At 49.5% G+C, this 23,700-nt stretch overlaps 2 protein-coding genes and 1 long non-coding RNA gene across 4 annotated transcripts; 1 reads left to right on the plus strand and 2 right to left on the minus strand.

Moving 5' to 3' along the window:
• The first annotated feature begins 8,527 nt into the window (after positions 1–8,527).
• Positions 8,528–10,771, plus strand: LOC125522760 (serine carboxypeptidase-like 34). 2 transcript variants are annotated; one of them, XM_048687792.2, is made up of 6 exons: positions 8,528–8,901; positions 8,994–9,101; positions 9,214–9,309; positions 9,421–9,513; positions 9,613–9,701; positions 9,784–10,771. In XM_048687792.2, the coding sequence occupies exons 1-6, from the start codon at positions 8,592–8,594 to the stop codon at positions 10,597–10,599; spliced, it is 1,512 nt and encodes a 503-aa protein (XP_048543749.1). In that variant the 5' UTR covers positions 8,528–8,591; the 3' UTR covers positions 10,600–10,771. The 2 variants fall into 2 exon arrangements, with proteins under 2 accessions (XP_048543749.1, XP_087391664.1); XM_087535538.1 differs by having other exon boundaries at positions 9,216–9,306; positions 9,449–9,513.
• Positions 10,772–12,580: 1,809 nt separating this feature from the next.
• LOC147960560 (uncharacterized) lies at positions 12,581–13,691 on the minus strand. Its single transcript, XM_087533411.1, has one exon. The coding sequence runs from the start codon at positions 13,689–13,691 to the stop codon at positions 12,891–12,893; it is 801 nt and encodes a 266-aa protein (XP_087389537.1). The 3' UTR covers positions 12,581–12,890.
• Positions 13,692–16,397: 2,706 nt separating this feature from the next.
• Positions 16,398–19,194, minus strand: LOC125521088 (uncharacterized). The gene is made up of 3 exons (XR_007289006.2): positions 18,819–19,194; positions 16,896–16,972; positions 16,398–16,739 (listed from the first exon to the last, which is right to left on the minus strand). It is a non-coding gene; the product is annotated as an uncharacterized LOC125521088 (long non-coding RNA).
• Between the last annotated feature and the right edge of the window lie 4,506 nt (positions 19,195–23,700).

Genomic DNA, 23,700 nt, shown 5'->3' on the forward strand with positions numbered 1-23,700 from the left:
ACGGAGAGGTGTCTCTGGGCCCTCTCGGTAATGCACATCACGATAAGCCTTCCAAACAATGTGACTAATGAGTTAATTGCGGGATGATGCATTACGGAACAAGTAAAGAGACTTGCCGGTAACGAGATTGAACTAGGTATGAAGATACCGACGATCGAATCTCGGGCAAGTAACATACCTATGACAAAGGGAATGACGTATGTTGTCATTGCGGTTTGTCCGATAAAAATCTTCGTAGAATATGTAGGAACCAATATGAGCATCCAGGTTCCGATGTTGGTTATTGATCAGAGATGTGCCTCGGTCATGTCTACATAGTTCTCGAACCCATAGGGTCCGCACGCTTAACGTTTGATGACGATTTATATTATGAGTTATGTGTTTTGGTGACCGAAGATTGTTCGGAGTCCCAGATGAGATCACAGACATGACGAGGAGTCTCAAAATGGTCAAGAGGTAAAGATTGATATTTGGACGATAGTATTCGGACGCCGGAATGGTTTCAGAGTGTTTCGAATATTTATCGAAGTACCGAGGGGTTACCGGAACCCCCCGGAGAAAGTAATGGGCCACCTGGGCCATAGGGGAGAGAGAGGGCAGCCCACAAGGGGTGGCGCCCCCCCCCCATGGGGAGTCTGAATTGGACAAGGGGAGGGGCGCGGCCCCCCTTTCCTTCTCCCTCTCCCTCTCCTTCCCCCTTTCCCCCTCCGAAAGAAGGAAGGGGGTGACTAGGACTAGGAGTCCTAGTGGGTTTCCCCCCACTTGGTGCGCCCCTAGTGCCGGCCTCCTCCCTTCTCCTCCTTTATATACGGTGGCAGGGGGCACCCCAAAGCACATCAATTGTTTTTTAGCCATGTGCGGTGCCCCCTCCACCATCTACTCCTCCGGTCGTATTGTCGTAGTGCTTAGGCAAAGCCTTGCGTAGATCACATCACCATCACCGTCACCACGCCGTCGTGCTGACGGAACACTCCCTCGACCCTTTGCTGGATCAAGAGTTCGAGGGACGTCATCGAGCTGAACGTGTGCAGAACTCGGAGGTGTCGTACGTTCGGTGCTTGATTGGTCGGAACGAGAAGAAGTTCGACTACATCAACTGCGTTGTTAAATGCTTCCGCTTTCGGTCTACAAGGGTGCGTGGACACACTCTCCCCTCTCGTTGCAATGCATCTCCTAGATAGATCTTGTGTGAGCGTGGGAAATTTTTTAAATTGCATGCTACGTTCCCCAACACCCCCACCCCTCCATAGCCGGCGCCTCGAAGAAACCCGCAGCCGCCGACCTGGCCGTCACCACCACCCATCCCGCGACGAAGAAGAAGAAGCTGCGGCCGGAGCTCACAGCGCCGGAGATCACATGGCTTGACATAGAATCGGCCATGAGAAGAGCCCGGTGGTCCGTTCAGGCGGAGAAATGCAATAAATGTGATGAAAGAGAGAGAAGATGAGAAAAAGTACTACTCTTATAGCCAACCTTATAGCTAACCTTATTGTATGAGTGACTATATGTGTTGACTATAGATGATATGCCAACATCTATAGCTAGTAGTTGACTGTATTATTAACCATTCTCTGAGCGAGGACCAAATATAGCCACTAGAGCAGATTTTGAGAAAGGCAAGGGGTAAAATTATAAACAAGGATATGATAGTTCACTGTTTTTGTCCCAAAACCTCAAATTGGTCTTCAAATATGAGTTATAGGGGATCGGCTAGCCCTAATGCATGTTAATCGGATTAGCATAGTAGCAACTACATGCACGCCTACCTTTTGATATGTTTTTTTGATCCTCTGTTTCCTTCCCTAACCCTAAGCGGTTAAGGCAAACCTTTTCCTCCGGACTTCACCGATGAGCCCGTGGATTCGCCTCTCCTCTGCCTGCCGCTTCGGCAGCTGGTGGCGGGGAGGAGAATCCATGTGCCTCTGCCCAGGTTAGTAGTTTAGGGTAGGGTTTTTTTATAGGTGCGACACTCGAGCAGATGGCGGCGCTTCTTCGAGTTTGTCTTTCGAACTTCGATCCTTCTCGAATTCTCCCGTTTGGACATAGTCGACGGAGCTCCAGCTATTCCTACCGTCTCCTTGGAGAGGTGAGGTTAGGGTTTCTCATCAAGTGGCGAGATTTGGTGTTAGGTGCTTCAGATCTGTGCAAGGATTCAACGACGACGACTATGGCTCCGGGGCATCGGTCCTTAGAGGTACGTGCACGAAGACTTTCCAACTATCATCGACAAGGTCAAGCCGGTTTCAGTAGGGAAGGGACAACAACGGCACGTCGACGGCTCGTTCTGGCGGTAGTAGTGATCGTTCGGTGGTCTTGAAATCTTGATGTAATTTTTATTATGTTTGAGATTTTTTTCGATAAAGGACATTTCATTGAATAAATATATCGAGGTGATACAATCGCATAGAAAGAAAGCCCGGCCTCTGCATAGCTAGATGCACACGGCCAAAAAAGTCCAGAGTACCCTAAAAGCACAAATAATTCAATACAATGCCAATCAAAAAAACATGTCCAGCCTAAGGAGTGGCAGATCCTATCCGTAGGTCACACCGCCATCCATGGGGATAGAAAACCTTCCTGGCCGTACGCTCCAGCCGTGTAGACACCATCATAAAAAGGTCACTATCCTCTGGCCTCTGCAGGATAGATCAAGTACGGAGCCATTGTGTACACACATGAATAACCTGCATAGGAGATGAGACACATTTGTTATTAAAAATCACATCATTCCTGGTAAGCCACAGTGCCCAGCATAAGGCCGCCGCTCCCACAAGAATATGTGCAGAAAATTGTTTATCAATACCCCGCAACCAGTTGCCGAACATGTTCCGTGCACTACGTGGTGGGTATAGATTCGAAACTACTTGAACTATGGCCCAAACTGCCCGAGCGAACTTGCACTCAAAAAATAAGTGTTTAATAGACTCGTCATGTCGGCAAAAGACACATGTCTTGGAACAGTGCCAGTTTCGTCGTGCCAGATTATCTCTAGTTAGAATGACTCCTCTGTGAAGAAACTAGAGGAAAATCTTCACTCTTAGAGGGATTTTGAGCTTCCACAATTTCCTGTTATCAACTGGAATATCACAATGAACCATTGCATCATACATGGATTTGATTGAAAATTTGCCATTTCGATGCAAGTTCCATCAAAAAATGTCCGGCTCACCTGACAGTTGAATGTCCTCCAGGCGAGTGAGTAATTCATTCCATGCTGTCAGGCGAGGGCCAAAAAGGTCCCTACGAAAAGAAATATCAGGGTTTTCTTGTTCTAAAACTTGTTTGATTGTGACGAATTTATGTCTAACAATCATGTACAAGCTCAGATATTGCACCATTAGTGGGTTATTCCCTAGCCAGCTATCTTCCCAGAATCGAACCTGAGAACCGTCCCTAGTTGAGAAGGTCCCAAATTGGAAAAAGAATTCCTTGGCCATCATCACACCACTCCAGAAATGTGAATCCCCATGTTTCCAATGAACTTGAGAAATGGCATTGGATCCCACATACTTGTTGTGAATGATTTCCTACCATACTCCATTCTCAGTGAGTAGTTTGTAAACCCACTTGCTGAGAAGAGCAATGTTTTTAATCTCAAGGTCTTGGATTCCCAGCCCCCCTTGACTTTTAGGTCTGCATAATACGCTCCACCTAACCAGTCGATATTTCTTGAATTCGTTATCGCATTGCCAAAAAAGTCTGGACCTAAAGTAGTCTAGTCGCTGGAGAACCCCTTTCGGTAGGTGGAAGAATGACAACATATATAAAACCATGTTTCTTAGAACTGAATTGATCAAGATCAGTCGTCCCCCGTAAGACAAGAGCTTGGCCTTCCAACTGGCTAAGCATTTCTCAAGTCTCTCTTCCACATACTTCCACTCAACGATAGTTAAGCGTCGATAGTGTATGGGAATATCCAGATATCGAATCAGAAATTGCCCGAGCCGACATCCAAAAATCTCAGCATACCCAGGTGCTAATTCTGCAGCATCGCCAAAGCAAAAAAAGTTCGCTCTTATGAAAATTAATTTTGAGACCAGAAAGTTCCTCGAAAGCACATAAAAGCAATTTGAGATTTCTTACCTTATCTAGATCATGATCCATGAATAGAATAGTGTCATCCGCATATTGTAGAATAGATAGGCCATCTTCTACCAAGTGTGGAATGACACCACTAATTTGACCGTCCAGCTTAGCCCGCTCAACAAGGGTACTAGCATGTCGGCCATAATGTTAAACAAAATAGGAGAAGCGGGGTCCCCTTGGCGAAGCCCCTTCCTTGTCTGAAAATAGTTGCCAATGTCATCATTAACTTTTATGGGCACACTTCCTCCAGAGACAAACTCTCTACCCAACGACACCATTTTTGTGAAAACCCCTTCATGCGCAAAATTTGCAACAGAAAGAGCCATTTAACCTTATCGTAGGCTTTTTCAAAATCTATTTTAAGAATGACACCATTCAACTTTTTTCGGTGAAGCTCATGTACAGTTTCGTGCAAGACGACCACTCCATCTAATATGTTGCGGCCTTGCATAAATGTTGTTTGAGTGGGTTTTACGACATGGTCAGCCACCCCGTTCAACCGATTAGTTGCGACCTTCGTAAAGATTTTAAAACTTACATTCAGAAGGCAAATCGGTCGATATTGTTGAATACAACTAGCCTCCTTAATCTTAGGAAATAGGATAATTTCCCCAAAGTTTAAACGAGAAATGTCAAGGTCTTCAGCATGCAGTTGGTTAAACAACTTAACCAAGTCTGCCTTAATGACGTCCCAAAAACATTGATAGAACTCTGCAGGAAAGCCATCCGAACCCAGAGCCTTGTTGTGTTCCATTTGAAATACCGCGGTTCGAATTTCCTCCTCAGAGAACGGGGAGGTTAGGAATTCATTTTCCACTTCCGTAACTTGAGGAATGTCATGAGTAATGGATTCATCCAGCTGAAAATTTGATTCAGCTGAAGGTCCAAAAAGCTCTTTGTAATACTTAGTAATAAAAGTTCTAAGTGGTACGTCCCCCTCAATTCGGCCTTCCTCATGATCAAGGGCGAATATGCGTTTCTTTCTAGGTCTTCCATTGACAAGCATTTGAAAGTATTTCGTATTATCATCACCTTGCACAAGTGAATCCGCCTTGCAACGTTGGTACCATTTAATCTCTTCCTCATGTAGTAGGTGGGCTATCTGCTCATTTAGATTGCTTTTTTGCTCAATCTCAACTGCAGACAGAGGCCTCACCTCCGCTATTTTATCAAGGGAATCAATTAAGGTAGATAGTCCCAGTTTTTATTTTTTGTAGATGCCAACAGTATGCTTGGCCCATCCATGAAGCAATCGATGCAATGCGCGAATTCAATTATTCCATCGTTGAATGGGTGTGTTACCGCGAGGCAGACGCGCCCACACTTTCTTAACCAGTTCATGAAATCCCTCTCTAGTGAGCCATCCCAATTCAAATTTAAATTGGTGACGGTTAGAACTTGGGATTGGTTGTCCAAAATCGGTGAGCAATGGAGCGTGATCCGATAAGGCCTCAATTCTTTCTAATGCCCGAACCGAGGCTAGGGAATATTTATATTTCAAGTCGGTGGTAACTAGCACCCGGTCAAGTTTTTCAAAGGTTGGCACCAACCGGTTATTGGCCCAGGTATACTGACGACCAGACATCGTGATCTCCCTCAGATCCAGACTGTCAATAACAACATTAAAGAGGAAAGGCCACCTTGTATCAAACCGGTCATTGTTTTTTTCCTGCTGATATCGAAGGATATTAAAAACCCCTTGATTAACATGGGGTGGGGATTGTCTCGACAGGTATTAACAAGTTCTTTTAGAAATGCAGACTTAAACTCCTCTTGAGCGGCGCCATATACAGCTACCAGGCTTCAAAGGAAATTTTCGGACTTGTTTTGAAGGTGGAATTTGATACCCCTTTGACGTGGACAATAGTTGCAAGTACGTAGAGTTAATACCTAGCAATATTCCGCCGGACCTCCCGATCGGCGGTAAGACGTGCCATTCGTAATCCAAACCACATGAGAAGTGGTCCAGATCACGTGTTGGAAAGTCACGTTTGCCCGCCTCAGTGATAGCCACGAAGTCCAACGCATGATCCTTTACACAATCGGCAATGTGTTTGTGTTTAGCCAAGTCACCTAGACCTCTGCTATTTCATAACATGTCTCTCATGCTGAACCAATTTTTTGTTTAGAGACCTTTGCCTTCTTAGAAGAGCGCCATCTTTTCTTTCCTGAGTTAGACTTATTCTTACGCACCGACGCGACAAGCTCACAAAGCGTAGTGTCGCGTACAGTATCATCAAGGTCTACTTCAGTCGTGTCTTTAACCAAATGAGAGAGAAGCTTGCCTTCATGATTGGCATCAGCATCCTCATCCTCCTCATATAACACGAGAGGGTCAACAAAGCTCGACAACTTAGGAGCTACCGTAAGCCGGTCGAACCCCACTTGTTTAAGGGCCCTAACCGAAAAGTCTACCTCTTTCTCATTACGTCCTAGTGACACTCCAAGTCTATTGATATTTGAAGATACTTTGGATTTATCAAAAGACATAAAAGATTTGCGAGAGGGTGTACCTTCGAAGTCGAGGTTGCGGGCAGCCGTCCTACGCATGGCCTTCACCATAGAGTCCTCGTTGGTGGCTGCTGAACCATCAGTCCCGACGTAATGACGCCCGCTGCGCCTCAGCGGCGAAGGAGTAATATCGTCTGCCGAGCCCGTCCCGTCTACTCCGAGAGGCGGAGTAGACTGTTGAGATACTTTGTACTTCGAATGAACATTTCTAATAGATATGATCCTTTTCACCAAAAAATATGATTCTTTTTCTGGTGTTGGTTTAGTGATCCTAAGAGCACCTTCAATATATGATGCATATGTCAAATTAGCTGAAATATACACCACGCCTAAAAGCGTTCCTTCAACAGATGACGTAGATGCAAAAAAATTACATCTGAGTTAACATCTGATGTAAAATGTAAAATGCATCACCAAGTGATGCAAATATATTTCACTTGGGTGCAGGCTTTACATCTATATGTGAAATGCAGCAGTGTCGTGCGAAGCCCAACTGCCACTGGAACCTTCCACTGCATGATCGCCCTTCCTTCCGCCGCACCCCGCCACCGGCCCGCCCGCCTGCCGGGCCCTACCACTCCACACCCCTGCCGCCGTCGGATCCACCGCTTTTCCGCCGCCCCATGCCTTGAAATCACCGGAATCAAAGCCGCTCAGCCGCTGCTGCGCCGTCCCTGATTTGAAGCATCTCCGTCCCTGTCGGCACCCGCACAACCTCCACCTCCATCTTCCGGTCGTCTCCATGCGACTCCGCTACTTCCCCGCCGCCGCACGCCTCAACTCCGGCCGACTCGAAGCCACTCAATTTGTAGAATATACGCCACCGCCGCCGCGCCGCACGGCCTCCGTGACTCCGCCGGTCGTCTCCTTGCGACTCCGACGCCCGATTCCAAGCCGCACCTGTGCCACTGGCATGCCACCGAAACACTAGTTTTACATCATCTATTGGAGCACTAGTTTTACATCATCTATTATACATCATCTGTTGGAATTGGCCCTTTTTCGGTGATATAACAATCATTTTTTGGTGATGTAAATTTTACGTCTACTACTTTTAGGTGATGTTAAATACATATATTGGAGATGCTCTAAATGTTGCAGATTTTTAACACTAAAAATATAACGATCAGAATTGCCCTGCGAAAACTGATAAAATCGCCATGCTTATGTATGCCACGTTCAAAACTGAAAAATTGTTATGTACTCCCTTCGTCCGGAGAAGCTTTTTCGGACGGAGGGAGTAGTGCAATTCTTTTTCAAAATAATTACCACGCTGCAGCGAGTAATTGCCATACGTTTGATGAGGATTCGATGTACCTGATGGTGTACTTTTGTGTACTGGCCTATTGTGTCATGGTCTAGACCGACTAACTCGACCGTATTTGTAGAGATACACGTGGCACGGCACCTACGTACGTACAGCACTGCTTTACCATATAGGAGCATATATGTGAGGTACTGTCTCGGCACCGAACCAATCAATCATCAACGTGCAACAACAAGCCCGTGACCAAAATTCGTAACAAAACCCGACAGTACATACAATGGAATCGATTGCATGAAATTAGCAAGCTGGATCCTTTTTCAACAGACTGGCCGCGTCGCGTTTTAATCCGTCCAGATGCGTGCGTGCGTGCATAGCAGCAGCTGGATTCCTGGAACCAGTAGTCTGGCCGCGTTTTAATCCGTCCAGATACGTAGCAAGCAGCAATGCTGATGTAAGTACAGTAATAGATGCCGGACTAATAACGAATTACCAGACAAACCAAATCCTGCATCGCAACGGCCAGCTACGAGCTGATTTGATTTCCATCTCTTTCCCTGCGAGAGATTTGATTTCCATCCAAACACAGCCGAAATCCGATATGGAAAACTTTCAATCTGCTGTCATATATATACGGATGCCTCGAGGAGGAATACCCGCAGAGCAGAGTACCACGTAGCAGTTCACAAGCGGCTTTGGTCGACCGATCTACGTACGTCGAGTAGCCGCCATGACGATGTCGAGGGCGGCGGCGGTCGTCCTCCTGCTGGCGGTCGCGCTCGTGTCCACGACGACGACCGTGGCGGCGGCGAGGCACCACAGCCACCACCACCACCACCACCACGGGTTTGCGGAGGTGTTCGACAGGCAGGAGGCGGACCTGGTGGAGGCGCTGCCGGGGCAGCCGGCGGGGCTGGGCGTCCGGCAGTTCGCCGGGTACGTGACGGTGAACGAGACGCACGGCCGCGCCCTCTTCTACTGGTTCTTCGAGGCCACCCACGACGTCGCCAAGAAGCCGCTCGTCCTCTGGCTCAACGGAGGTACGCACCACCATGAGCATCGACTCGACTCGACTGATCTGAGTCCTATCGTTGGTCGTTCTAGAGTCAAAAATGTTATTGCATGCATGCAGGGCCCGGATGCTCGTCGCTTGGGTACGGAGCGCTGGAGGAGATTGGCCCCTTGCTTATCCAGAAGGGCACCCCTGAGCTCCGGCTCAACCCCAACGCATGGAACAAAGGTACGTACTGCCAAACAGCTCGTTCACAAACTCACAGCGCCGTCAACTTTGGTAATTACAGTTAAATAGCTCATCTTTAGTTGTTAATTTTCTTGTATGTGTGCAACTGCAGAGGCAAATCTGCTCTTCTTGGAGCAGCCTGCCGGCGTCGGATTCTCCTACACGAACACCACCGCCGATCTCGAGAGATTCGGCGACGAGCTCGCTAGTACGTATCCATCCATGCATGACCCAAGTACCCAACCCATGCATACTTTTCTAGTTTCTCTCTGAGTGATTGACTTACTCGTTCGAGTGGATGCGTTTGTGAATGAATCAGCTCATGACGCGTACACGTTCCTCGTCAACTGGTTCGAGAGGTTCCCGCAGTTCAAGGGCCACGATTTCTACATCGCCGGAGAGAGCTATGCCGGTGAGTACTGCCACTACCCGTCGATCAATCTCGTGATTATGGTACCACATTAACTAGGTAATAGTAGGGAAAATCTAATCAATCTTCTATATTTGGTAGGGCACTACGTCCCCAATCTCGCCGAGAAGATCGTGGAGCAGAACAAGAAGGTGCACAAGAGCAGGCGCATCAATTTCAAGGGATTCATGGTGCGCAATCAATTCTGTTGATTTGCTGTTAGATGTTGCTATCTACCTTGTCGTCGATGATGTTAACCTCTAGTTGTCCCAGATCGGCAACGCGGCGATTGACGAGGCGTCGGACGACCGCGGCATGCTGGACTACGCGTGGGACCACGCCGTCATCTCCGACGAGCTCTACGACGACATCAACAAGCACTGCAGGTTCGACCAGGCCGGCAACAGCAGCGACTTCTCCTCGACGGGCCACAACCCCGCCAGCAACCCCGCCTGCGACCGCGCCTTGAACGGCTTCTACGGGGCCTTCGACCACATCGACCTCTACAGCCTCTACACCCCCGCCTGCACCGCCAACCCTGCCGGCACGGCGGGCCAGCTGCCGCGCCGCCTCCACCGGTCCGACAACGGCAGGCCCCTGCGGCCGCGCTACAACAGCTACGGCCCGTGCCTGGACAACTACGCCGCCGCGTACCTGAACCGCCGGGACGTGCAGCACGCGCTGCACGCCAACGCCACCGGGAGCATCCCCTACGCCTGGTCCGCGTGCAGCGACCCGCTGTTCCAGCACTGGCAGGACTCGCCGGCGTCCACGCTGCCGGTGATCAAGAGGATGGTCGACGCCGGCCTCCGCGTGTGGGTGTACAGCGGCGACACGGACGGCCGCGTGCCCGTTTCGTCCACCCGCCACGCGCTGCGCAAGCTCGGCCTCAGGACCCTCAAGCAGTGGAGGGCGTGGTTCACCAGCGACCAGGTCGGCGGCTTCCAGGTGGACTACGACGGCCTCACCTTCGTCACCGTCCGCGGCGCCGGCCACATGGTGCCCACCGTCACCCCCGTGCAGGCCAGCCAGCTCTTCGCGCACTTCCTCGCCGCCAAGGAGTTGCCGCCCAAACCCATCGTCGCTTAATTAAGCTTGGAAATAGTGCTTCGTTAAAGCCATTATATATGTTGGAGGTTGTTTGAATGAATTGTAGTCGATCGATCTAATAGGTTTGAACGAAAATCTAGTTTCATATGTCGTATGTAAATCAAAACTTTCGTACATTCAGGTGCAGACCTAATTCAGGCGCACTCTCAAAGCTTGGTACGGTCAGACCGAATTCAGCTGTTGCGGTCATGGTTTTCGGTACGATGCCCAGTTAAGAGCATCCCCAGCCGAAGAGTAAATTGCAAAAAAAGAAAAAGAAAAACATCACAATTGTGCAAAAGTCATCAAACACCCCAACCGAAATGCATGTTTTCTGGTGATTTTTTCATTAAGCATTGATAACTTCAGCCCAAATTGTGGTCTTTTCTGTAGTTTACTGCGAGACGGGTCGTTAGTCTTAACTCGAGCCACACCTAGTTGAACTCCTACTCGGTTTAGCTGCTCAAAATGTATGTAGCTCAATGATGACATTTCAGATTCTACGTATATATGATACCAAATGTCAACTACCTCTAGTACCACGTGACACATATGGTAAGCAATCGAGTAAATTGCAGGAAACCACCACTTTGAAAGCTAAGTTTGCAGAAAACACTATAATACATTTTTTTTTCAGAAAACACCATGTCTTCAGTAATGTTTTTGCAAAATTCACTGATCGGCGGATTTGGCTCTGTTGATCGCATTTATGACAGATGGGACCCATTTTTTGCCTACATGGCGTGATTTTTCATGCCTGTTCAATTTTAGTCTAAATTTACGAAGCAGTCCCCACTGTTTTACACATACACCCCTCCTGTTCTTTGTGTTCCTCTCTACCCCCCTTTTCGTCTTCTAGCTAATGACAGAGGGCAGCGGAGCGGCTGGCTGAGGTGAGCGCGTAGTCCGCACGAGGAGACGCAGCGGCCATGGGGGGCACGATGGTGGCGCGCTGCCGCATCTGAGGGAGGACGCGACGCTGCTCAAGAGAAGCTTCCGGCATCGTCACGGGCGGCCGAAGATGTCAGGGAGGCTTGCTCTGTTGCAGCGCCATGGGAGGATCCACCGGTCAACATTGGAAGGCGCGCTCGTAAATGGAGATGTGCTCGGCATCTCCTTCAGAGCGGCCCACTCGTGCAGGCAAGGCGGAGCTCCAGCAGCTACCAGGGCCGCCGATGCAGCGGGATGATGTGCACGGTGCAGGGGCTCACCTAGTCGTCGCTAAGATCTAGATCGGGCTCGGCCCAGTCGTCGTCCTCTCGCGTTGGTCCGACCACGGCTCTGACGGCCCCAGACGGATCCTACACCGGTGAGCATCAGAATGGCTGGATCTTGCTCACCGCAGAAGATGCCGGCGTTGAGCCGCCGTCGACCCTGCCTCGCCGATGCAAGGCACGTACCCGCATTCCGGCAGCAAGCACCACCAGTAGCAGCGAGCGGCGGCGTCCGGCGGTGGGATCCCGAGCGACGGCGGGCGGCCAAGTGCTTGAGGGCGGTTGGGAGTGCTGGGCGCTGGGGGAAGGCATGTGGCAGCGGGTGGCGGTGGGAGGCCAAGCTCTGTTCTGATTTTGCAGAGAGGGGAGAGAGTTGGAGAAGAAGTGAGGGAGGGCTGTATGTGTAAAATTGCATGGGCTACTTTATAAATTTAGATTAAATCAAACATGAACAAAAATTAACGCCACGTAGGCAAAAAAAAGCCCCATCTGTCATAATCGCACTTATCTGAGCCTAATCCGCCGATCAGTGCTTTCTGCAAAAAGATTACTGAAGACACGGTGTTTTCTGCAAAAAAAAAAATGTATTATGGTGGTTTTCACAAACCTTGCCCTCAAAGTGATGGTTTTGTGCAATTTACTCTAAGCAATCCAAACTATTCAAAAGAAAATTGTCAATTGCCTCTATGTAGGGCCGAGGGCAGTCAACATGTTCTTTCCTGTTAGCTGTTACATTCGCCCGGTCAAAATGCCCAATGGCGAAGTCAAGTAGCACCATCGAAATCAACCCAGATACTATAGTCTAGTCTCTCTGTCCCCCAATACCCGCTTGCTTCTTGGTGTTGTCCCAGTTGGTGAGACCATATGCCCGTGCCACAACTGCCAGTCTTAACACCTGCGCATCCTTCTTTCGGCAGGAAGGCGAGTTCACCGTCTCGCTCAACGATATCAACATGGACAGTCTCGGGCCAGTCGTGTAGTCTCGGAATGAAAATCTTGTTCTGCATGCACTTGAGGTCGGTCTTCTTCACCATCGTCGTGCGCGTGCCGGTGAACAAGGCTCTTCCCTCAAGGCTCTCAACCTTCTTCCACTCCATCGCGCGCTTGTCGAGCTTGACGACGTGGGCTGAACAGAACGGCCATTAGCTCGCCCCGGTCATCCTCGACGAGGTACTTTTCTTCGCGTTCGTCGGACCCGAAGCTCAGGGGCTTCTCGAGAACCTGGAAGCTTTGAACGTGCCCTTCCTCGTCGTACACGCCCAGCCGCCCGTCTTCTCCTAGGATGTACATGGCGCCGCCGTGGAGGACCGGGTTGCAGTCCGGGGAAGCCATGATCTGTGGCTCGTCGAGATAAAACTCCGTATTTGCCCAATCACCCCACCCGCCGACGTTGTTTTTGATTGCACGGGCGATCTGCACCTTGCCGTACTTGGGGTCAACGGCGTACATCGTCTGCTCGCCGTCGTAGACGAGGAAGTCGTACCTGGCATTGAACGCCTCGTCAATCGGCGGCAGCTCGTGGGCGGCGCCGCTCGTGAGTTGGAGGTCGAGGATTCGGTGGTCGTCCAGGAACAGCGCCAGGTGCTGCCCGGCGGCGCAGCCGATCTTGGCGCCCGGCAAGGCGTTGTCGGCAACCTCGAAATTCTTGTGATAATAGGGGCTGTAGTAGCGGACGTTGTTGGTTCCGACGTTGGAGGAGCTGAGCAGGAGCGGGGTTATCCACGCCGGGTAGAAGGGCGACACGGCGGAGCGCCATCGCTTGCACACCAGGGCGAAGCTGGGATGGCTCGACCACCGCAGACGTTTCAGAATCAGCACGAGCAGGTCCGCCGGGAGAGACGACCAGCAGTCCCCTTCTTGCGATGTCGCCGGCTCCATCTCGTACGTGGTTGATGATGATTGAGGTAAGCTGTGGACCAGAAAATCGCGCACCGTGGAACTAGCGGCGCGCTTGGCGCTTGCTACTTAATAATAGGTCTTTGTCGTGTCCTAGTCAAGATAGCGTCCGAGTAGTGTCCGATTTTTTTATCGTGACCTAGTCAAGATAGCGTCGGAGTAGGAGTACCAGTTTGAAATTAGATTAGCAAAGTAGAGTCCGTGTATGGCATGGTCTAGTTTGATCGGTTGGTTCGGCTGTGTATATATACAAAGATACGGCATCAGATTGTAACACGTACGAAGAGAAAAGAAAAAGGAGGGCACGACAAGGACCTTTTTTTGGCAACAAAAGCGCTTTTCGGAGCGACGCCGCGGCCATGGTGCGACGGGGTGCGGATGCGTTCACGGACCAGCTGGAGGACTCGCACTGCCACACGGCGAACAGCAGGGTACCCGGAGGTGACAACGATATGTCGCCGGTGCCGCTGGATCCAAGCCTTGCGCCGCTTCTGCTATTCGACCGCGGTGGTGGCCAGTCCGACGACGACGATGACACCATCTTCTTGTACAGCATACCCAAGAGGAAGCTGCTGAGCAGGTCCAGGAGAGCCGCCGGCCTCGCAGGCCACCGCTACTGGGTGACACCACAAGGCTGGCTGCTGATGCTGCATCTCGAATCGCGCGACACCTTCCTATGGAATCCGTCTAGCTTCAAGAGAATTCACCTCCACGTCGACCAAGACAGTCTCCTTGACGGCATAGGAGACGGCAGGTGCCTGCTCTCGCGGAGGCCGTCTGACGCAGACGCAGACTGCGTCGTGCTCCTACTAGACCGTGACAACAGCGTCTTCTACTACTGCCGTCCAGTACCAGGAGGCAGCCGATGGCTCAGGCACGCGCATGGTCACCATAGCTTGATGGACAATTGCCTTGCAACGGGCTGGTGAAAAATTCTGCTCATACAACGCCAACGGAATTGTGACGCTCGAGTTTTCTCCCAACCCAACGTTCACGACGCACGACCTGTTGGAACATAGTAGTAGAATAATAAAACCCACGGGGTATACCATGTGGTGTGATCTCGTCGTCGAGAGCAACGGCGAGCTCTTCAGCCTGATATTCTGCCACCCGGTACTGTCTGAACGAAGAGTGACGCAGATCGTGGTGCGCAAGCTGGATCTCTCGACGGGAGCTTGGCTGAGAGCGGACACGCTGGGCGGCGCCGTGTTCCTCGTCGATTGCACCCGCCGTTACGGGGCGTCGTTTGATGCCCGTCGGGTTGCTGGCCTGGGAAAGGGGAACCGCATATACTTTCTGACGTACGAGGACAAGGCGTTGTATGTGTATGACCTCGAGCGGGGAACTACTGCCATGCATGATCCTGGACTCGATCTACACGATTCTCATGTACCTGAATTTTTCATGCCTCTCGTTTAGGCTTACTGCTTTATACAGTAAGTTAGTACTCCCTCCGTCAAGAAATATAAAAGTACTTAGATCACTAAAGTACTGACATAAACGCTCTCAAATTTCTTTACAAAGGGAGTACAAAATATAGTCTCGCGAAATCGGAAGGGAAAAGTGAGGCGGGACGGCGTGCCCTCGTGAGATGTTTTGTTGTCTGCTAGTAAGCGACAAACAATAATGCCCAAACGTAAGGAAATGTAACGATGTAATTAATTCCCACAGTTCCATATTATTTGTGAAAAAATCTAAATAAATGTTTCACGCTAAGAGCAACAAATGAACAATGCCCAAACCAGTGGTGATTTTCCGGTAGCAAATGTGTACCCTCTAGAAGTTAGTCAAGAAATTTGTTCTATAGCCTGCTCATGTTTATGGTATAGTCCCGTTTGATTTTTTTTCGTGAATACGACAAAGCTTGCACATCATTTCATTGATAGGAGTTAGAGCGAGTACAAGGTGTGATACAACACATGACGCGGACGCAAGGGTATGAACATGGTGTCCAGAGCAGAGGGACATGGGATGCTCGATCTAAACAAGAGAAAACACAGCTAAACTCATCCCAAACCAATAAAACGACGACCAACATCTCCAGATCCAGAATCGATGTTGCCCGCTTGCCATGGAAGAGAGGGAGGCTCAGGAATGGAGCACGCAGAGCGCACGTCCGAGGAGGAAAGGGACGCCTAGGGATGTGCCATAGACGGCCAGGGTTAAAGTGGGACAAATCCGGAAGAGGACGCCGTAGATCTCTGCCCGTGGCAGCGCCGTCGATCAACTGCAGTAGTGCACATCGGCGGCGGCCTTGACTGGCGGTGGGCGACGGCACATGTTAGGATGGAGATGATAGGATAGTGCAGTGCGTGGAGCGGAGGAAGCACAGAAGACGGGTGGCAGTGCAATTCGACGAGAGGTGGGGTTGCCCTAGCGCAGTGCAAGGTTGGTCCAACTTGTAGGTGCGCGAGGGACAGACGAAGCGAAAGAAAGGAAAGAGGAACGTACAAACACCACCACGTACCATCACGATGGCAGGATACTGATAGATTTCATGTGTGGCACAAGTAGAATTTTCGTTGAAAAGCATTACATAGCCGATGGACATATGGTAGGATCAGAAATACCAGCAACCATTTTCCATATCTTGAATCTGAGAGCTTCTTTGGTCCGAAGCCAAGGACTCCAAATGCTGAGAGGTTCCATGTTGAGGTCTACTGTCGAAAAGCAGTACAACATGTCCAATTCAGTTCTATAATATCCTTTTTTTAATTAAAAGAAGCCTCTCAGAACAGGTTCAGCAAAATATCAAGTCCAGTTATTACAAAGCTGAGTTCAGCAAAAGGAGTACAATCCGCACTAGTTCTTCTGACCCAGGGGCGACGCAGGGAGACTGCCGGGCCCGTCGTTTTTGTGATTTCCTGAAGGGGCCCGGCCCGAGGCCCGCCGGGCTTTTATGTGTCCTGGCCGGGATTGGGCCTAAAAACCAGGCCTGATGGCTGGGCCGGGCTCGGGCCTGGGTTTTTTGCCTCGGGCTTGGCTAGGCCCGGCCCGGCCCGAGGTTTGGCCAGGTATACATTTTATGATCTTAAGACCGGAAAAACGAAACAAATGGTAAAGAAATAGTAAGTGCAAGCCCAGTGGTTAATTAATCAACAGGTGATCCCGTTGAAAAAGAAATATTTTATGATCATAAACCGGAAAAACGAAACAAATGGTAAAGAAACGTTGTGCCAGCATTACCTTTGCCAGATTAGTAAGTACTAATACATCATGAAATCTCGAACTTCAACTGAACACGGGTGAAAATTCTCTCATTCCTATAGAAAAGAAATGAGTGAAGTAGTTAGCCCAAGAAACATACATAAACCTAGATCCTAAGCGCTTCTTCACAGTTTACACTCCATAAAACGACCATTCATGGTCCAAACCAGTAAATCACAAGAATAAAAAATACAGTCAAGAAATAACATATCCTGAACAAAAAAGAGATAATGCAGGCCAATCTAAAATCTGCTCCAGCCCTAGAAGTTTAGCACTATAAAATATCTGAAGAGCACATATTCGTTAAGTGTGTTAATTAGACTCTAGGATCTAACACAGCAAATTTCCATGTACCAGATTATGTAAAGGCTCATATAATTAACATATGTCATTTCTGCACCTACGGCTTCAACCAAAACTACTCTGGAAAGAGATTTTCTCTCTGGACATTTTTTTTATCTAAACTCTGGAGAGGCAACTGGCTAAGTTTTTTATATTGGTGGTAAAATATTGCCACCGTAAGTTGGTGATTATGACATTTTCTTAACTTAACACTGTAAATGTTGTTATTTCTTTTGGTAGCCTGACTTACTTTTCCATCCATACTGGATGTGTATGCATATGACATTCGGAGGCCCAAAAATTCTACTTTAAATATTGTTGCACTTTAAATATCATGGTAAGGCGAACAATATAAATGCAAAATAAACCAATGCCAAAGAGGCAATCTAGCAAATTCTTGTCCTGAAACAATATACTTGCACTGATCAGACCTATATCCAAATTACAATACTATAAGAGAAAGGATCCATACTTCATCAATACTATGAGAGAATAAGCCTTGCACTGCACTAGGGTCAATAATGTGGCCATGGTAACAACTCTTATTATCTGAGCGCTTACCAATTCAGAGAAGCGGTTCAGATCAGGCATGGCTATTTTGGGAATCATGAACGGATGGCTGTCCAGAAAACTGGTAGGCAGCAGCAGCAGAAGGCCATGCGGTGACCGGTGAGTTTGGCAGAAGGCCAAGATGACCAGCCAGAGAGCAAAACAGGAGACCGGGTGACCACAATCGACCGGCAAGGTGGGAGGACAGGGGATGGAAGTTGACAGAATGAATATCAACGGTCCATCCTCTGAGAAAGACGAGAAAGGGGCACGAGCATGAGAAGGCAAAGGGAGGCACACTCGGACGGCCACAGTGACGAAGCAAGAAACAGGCAGACCCAAAACATGGAAGGGCAGACCGTCGCCGGCGCACCCACTCCAACTGCAGACACAAGAACCATCTGTGCGCATCAATCTGTACAAACCGTGACGGCCCGAGCCGATCCGGTTTCACCCTTAGACAAGCCAATCAAGTGGAATGATAGCCAAAACATTTCAGCACTCCCTCCTACCACGGCAACATACAGAACCACTATTCCAGGCTATAAGAAACTAAACATCTCTGAGTAGCATACGAACTTGAGCGTTTAATTTTCCATTCACCAGCGTGATGCTTCCAACAATTGAAAATTAGTGAACTGTTTTTGCAAGAAATCGCAACAATAACTGGTCATGGCCCTTCCTGCCTGCCTAAAGATGGTGAATGGAAAATGCCTTCTCCCCAGTAGATCACAGCGCCAAACACAAAGATTCCTTGACCTCAATGAGATAGTAGTGTCAGCACTCACCAGTTCTGAACTTCACTTAACCAACCAAAACAAAAATCCTTCACCCGAATTACGCACTGTCGATTTGAGAGACGTCATACAATGTTCAGACAGCACGGTATTCAACAAACAAGCTCAATTTCTGAACCAACACAGCACGTGATCGATACAAAGGTTTTCTTCAAAGAACAATACTGGAAGGACTACAATCTTATGGGAAAAGAGTGGAGGGACAAGTGCTCACTGTTGAACTCCACCTCAATCGGAGGTGCGGCAGAGGGAGAGGACCGGTGACGGCAGGTAGATCACGGTGGTGAGCGGGTGGAGGGATGGCGCTGCAGATCTAGCCGGCGACCGGAGCAGCTGCGACCGCTCGTTCCGTAAGATTGACGGCTCAGCAGATGAGAGATGGCGGGCGGGGGACGGGCGAGGCCGAGGCGTCGACGGCAGAGAGAGGCCGGAGAAGGAGGAGGCTCGCTGCCTCGCTGGGTGGGCAACTGTGGACAGCGGCCGGCGAAGTACGGACGTAGCGGGCGTGCCCCGCCGCGCTGTCGCCTGTGTGAGAGCTGAGTTGGGGATCGCTACAGTGGCTTTTTGAGGCGCTCCCACGGTGCCTAAAATCGCCGCCTGAGGACTAGCCGGCGAAAAAACGACCTGGGGTGAGTTGGTCCCCAGTCGCCGGTCTCAGGGCCGCTCCAGACATGTCTAAATTTTTTGGAAAAAATAACGATCGATGAAGTTCGGCTAAATACGTCCAAATTTCGGCAAACTTTGGCATATATTAGACATGTTTCGCGGTACATAGCAAAGAAAACTAAAAAAGAACTCGCTGAACGCGGAGTAGTCGCCGTCGTCGCCGCCATCCTCGTCGCCGTCGTCGGCGGCGGCCTTCTCCTCCTTAACACGACCGTCCCTGGTAGACCCCTGCCCGGCGTCGCCAAGGCGGATTGGTGGCGGCGGCGGCGCGTCGTCGTCGTCGCTGTCGTCGAGGACGACGACTCCTCCTTTGTCGCGGCCCCGACGGCGCTGCTCGAAGCGCCGCAGGGTGGCGCACTGGCGCTCCCCCTTCATCTTCAGGAATTTCTTGCGTGTCCATTCCAGGGCCGCCTCATCGTCGAGCTCCACGTCGTCGTGTTCCGTCTTCACGGCGGGGAGACCCGGCTCCGTTTTCACCGGCGCGAGCCCCGGCTCCGTCTTTGGCTTGACGAAGCGCGGAGGAGGCGCGCCGGCCGCCCTCGTTGATGATGATGCCGGCGCTGCGAGTGCGCCGGCCGAGCGGCGTCCCCTCCCCCCTCGCGGGCTCGGCCTTGATGCCAAGCAGCACCGGAGAGCCGGAGGAGTGGCAAGAAGGCCGTGAGGAGGAGTGCGAGGAGGAAGACGAGGAGGAGCCGGACCACCTGGGCATCCATTGCCCGGCGTGTCGGCGGTGGGCCGGGGCGGCCGCCGGGGGGTATGCCAGCGGCGGGTTGTTGCCGCCCTCAAGGTGCGTCAGCACGCCCTCGAGCGTGGGACCGGTGACGCCCCACCACACGCGGCGTCCCTTGCTGTTCTTCGTGTCGCCCACCACCGGCGCCCCGTTGGTGGACGCCAGCATCTGCTCTGACGGCGCTCGAAGTATGCCGCCCACGTCGCGTGGTTGTCGGCGGCGTACTGGCGGAGGGCGAGCTGCTCGTCGGTGAGGGAGGCGCGCACGAGCTCTACCTCGGCGGCGAAGTAGGGGGCGCGTGCCACGACGTCGGGCAACGGGGGAACGGGCACTCCCCCGTCGCTGAGCCCCCACCTCGTCGGCCCGACGCGCATGTCCGGTGGCGCCGGGATGTTGACCTTGAATAGGAGCCACGACTCCTGTTCGCGGAGCGAGCGGCGGCCGAAGCCGTTGGCCGCCGCCTCATCGCCGGGGAAACGTTCGGCCATCGGGGCTGTCAGAGTGAGGGAGGGCTCTGAAGGAAATATGCCCTAGAGGCAATAATAAAGTTATTATTTATTTTATTATTTCATGATAAATTTTTATTATTCATGCTAGAATTGTATTAACCGGAAACATAATACATGTGTGAATACATAGACAAACATAGTGTCACTAGTGTGCCTCTATTTGACTAGTTTATTGATCGAAGATGGTTAAGTTTCCTAACCATAGACATGAGTTGTTATTTTATCAATGGGATCACATCAGTAGGAGAATGATGTGATTGACTTGACCCATTCCGTTAGCTTAGCACTTGATCGTTTGTTTACTGCTATTGCTTTCTTCATGACTTATACATGTTCTTATGACTATGAGATTATGCAACTCCCGAATACCGGAGGAACACTTTGTGTGCTACCAAACGTCACAACGTAACTAGGTGATTATAAAGGTGATCTACAGGTGTCTCCGATGGTACTTGTTGAGTTGGCATAGATCAATATTATGATTTGTCACTCTGATTATCGGAGAGGTATCTCAAGGCCCTCTCGGTAAAGCACATCATTATAAGCCTTGCAAGCAATGCAACTCTAATGAGTTAGTTGCGGGATAGTGTGTTACAGAACGAGTAAAGAGACTTGCCGGTAACGAGATTGAACTAGGTATTGGGATACCCACGATCAAATCTCGGACAAAGAACATACCGATGACAAAAAGAACAACGTATAGTGTTATGCGGTTTGACCGATAAAGATCTTCGTAGAATATGTAGGAACCAATATGAGCATCCAGGTTCCGCTATTGGTTATTGACCGGAGACATGTCTCGGTCATGTCTACATAGTTCTCGAACCTGTAGGGTCCGCACACTTAAAGTTCTGTGACGATCGGTTTTATGAGTTTATATGTTTTGATGTACTGAAGGTAGTTCGGAGTCCCGGATATGATCACGGACATGATGAGGAGTCTCTAAATGATCGAGACATGAAGATTGATATATTGGAAGCCTACATTTGGACATCGAAAGTGTTACGGGTAGAATCAGGATTTTACCGGAGTACCGAAGGGGTTACCGAAACCCCCCCGAAGGCTATTGGGCCTTGTTGGGCCATAAGGGAAAGAGAGAGGGGCCGGACAAGGGCTGGCAGCGCGCCCCCTCTGGTCCAAATTGGACTAGGAGAGGGGGGCGCCCCCTTTCCTTCTCTTTCTCTCCCTGCCTTTCCCCCTCCTAGCACTACTAGGGAAAAGGCTACTAGTAGCGCGGGTAAAATGGCTACTAGCAGCGCGGGTACCCGTGCTACTAGTATCGCGCTACAGCTAATAGTTAGTAGTAGCGTGGGTTAAACCTACGCTACTACTAAATGATTAGTAGTAGCGCAGGTGCACCCGCGCTACTACTAAGCTAACACCCAGGCTACTACTAAGCTAACTAGTAGTAGCGCTCACTTTTACCCCACGCTACTACTAACAATTTATGAATTAAAAAAAAGTTAGATGTAGTATTCATGAATAGTAATACATCCACTGCAAACCAAAACAACGTCATAGAACCATCTCAAGATTCCATTTAACATCAGACACACAACCATCATCGAAGTACCTCCCGTAGTGGTCCACCACCAACCTAAACAGATCGCTTCTCTAGATGTATCTACCAAGGCTCAGAGTTTAGACGCCAATGTACCCGAATCCTCACTCCCTCGGACGGTGGAATCGAGGACCTCCACCTCGAAGACCTCCGGTGTCAAAATCACCTGGACGATCGTCTGTTCGACGTGGCCACCGTGCTTCACGGCAAAGTCCGCCTCCAAATGGTTGAAGAGCACAACGCCCACTGGGCCGCGCTAGTCAGCGTCGATCACCCTTGCACCCACATCAGGAAAGTGAAAACTTGTTAGTACGGAAATTGCATCAGTTAAACTAAATAGTATATTACAATTCACAAGACCCATTAAGTTAAGATTCCTTCTCATCTAGCAATTTAAAGGGGCTCATGCCGAAAATATATGCTTAATTCCTCACTGCCTATTCAAACTAAATATATAGATTTGGCAAATGCATAGAAAAACATAAAGTCAAAAGAAACACAGAAATGCATATGTGGACTAAATTACTTTGTGTGTTAGCAGATTTCTTGTTAGGTTATTCGCTATATATAGTACGACATCAGGCAGGGTGATGTGTTTACTTTGCACCGCAATGTTTGGCAACATGTTCAGTCTTCGCAGACAAATAGAATACAATGCTGGGCAGGACAAGGTAAAGAAAAATACAGAAATTTGTAGTTACTAAATCATTAGCATTAATCAGTGCCTTCTGCTGCGGGGGTCATGTGTCAACTGATTTCAAGTATGTTCTTGCAAGCTACAAAGATGTTCAGAATTACTTGCAATCTGGTTTTTGCAAGCTACAAAGATGTTCAGAATTACTGCTTATCTAGTAGTACAAATGGTGAAAACAGATTATGAAGTAGTCCAGACTCTACATACACATATGTGATGAGCATTGAAGCATTCACTCTCCCAGGCTGTTTAGGATCATCAACCTAGTGGATGTCATCCGGTAACAGAGGAAGTGCATCCTATATAAGGCACCCAACAAAAAGCTAAGTGACGGCTACTGTTTTCTCAGGCAGGGTGTACAAACTTAACAAAAAAGAAAGTGCACTAGCACTATAGAGTCTGGTATATCCAGTTTCTAGGGCAAGTACTAAGGTCTAAGAACGATATGCTACTAAATGATTGATTTTGCTGCTCATGGACATAGACATGAGCAAGCACATGGCAGGGCCATGAACCTATGCAAAGCATCAATTGTTTTCAGCTCCATGGCAGCATGTCCAGTGGAAATCAAGATACTACCCACTTGGACAACTGAATCTACCATGCGCATGCGGGATGCTACAGCTTCCTCAAAAAACAAGTAAAGAAGAGCATCATGGTTTCCTCACCCGAATACAGTGACCCACTCACCATCTGCCTTCCATTCGCTGGCCGGAGCCATCGACTCCGTCCTAGCAGCCTCCGTCGCCGGGGTCACAAAGAATAGAATGGTCCATGGCTCTGCATGAACATCCAACATATCTTTGATAGAATTACATATGAAGAAAGCATCACTCCTGACAATTTCATCAAGAAAAGGAAAGTTAGCTAACTTATAGGGAAACAAAACATCAAGATTCTAACTGAACAAAAAGAAACCTAGTCCAACTACGCATT

This window comes from Triticum urartu, chromosome 7A (genome assembly GCF_056163025.1).
Source record: "Triticum urartu cultivar PI428250 chromosome 7A, HENAU_Tu73, whole genome shotgun sequence".
NCBI lineage: Eukaryota > Viridiplantae > Streptophyta > Magnoliopsida > Poales > Poaceae > Triticum > Triticum urartu.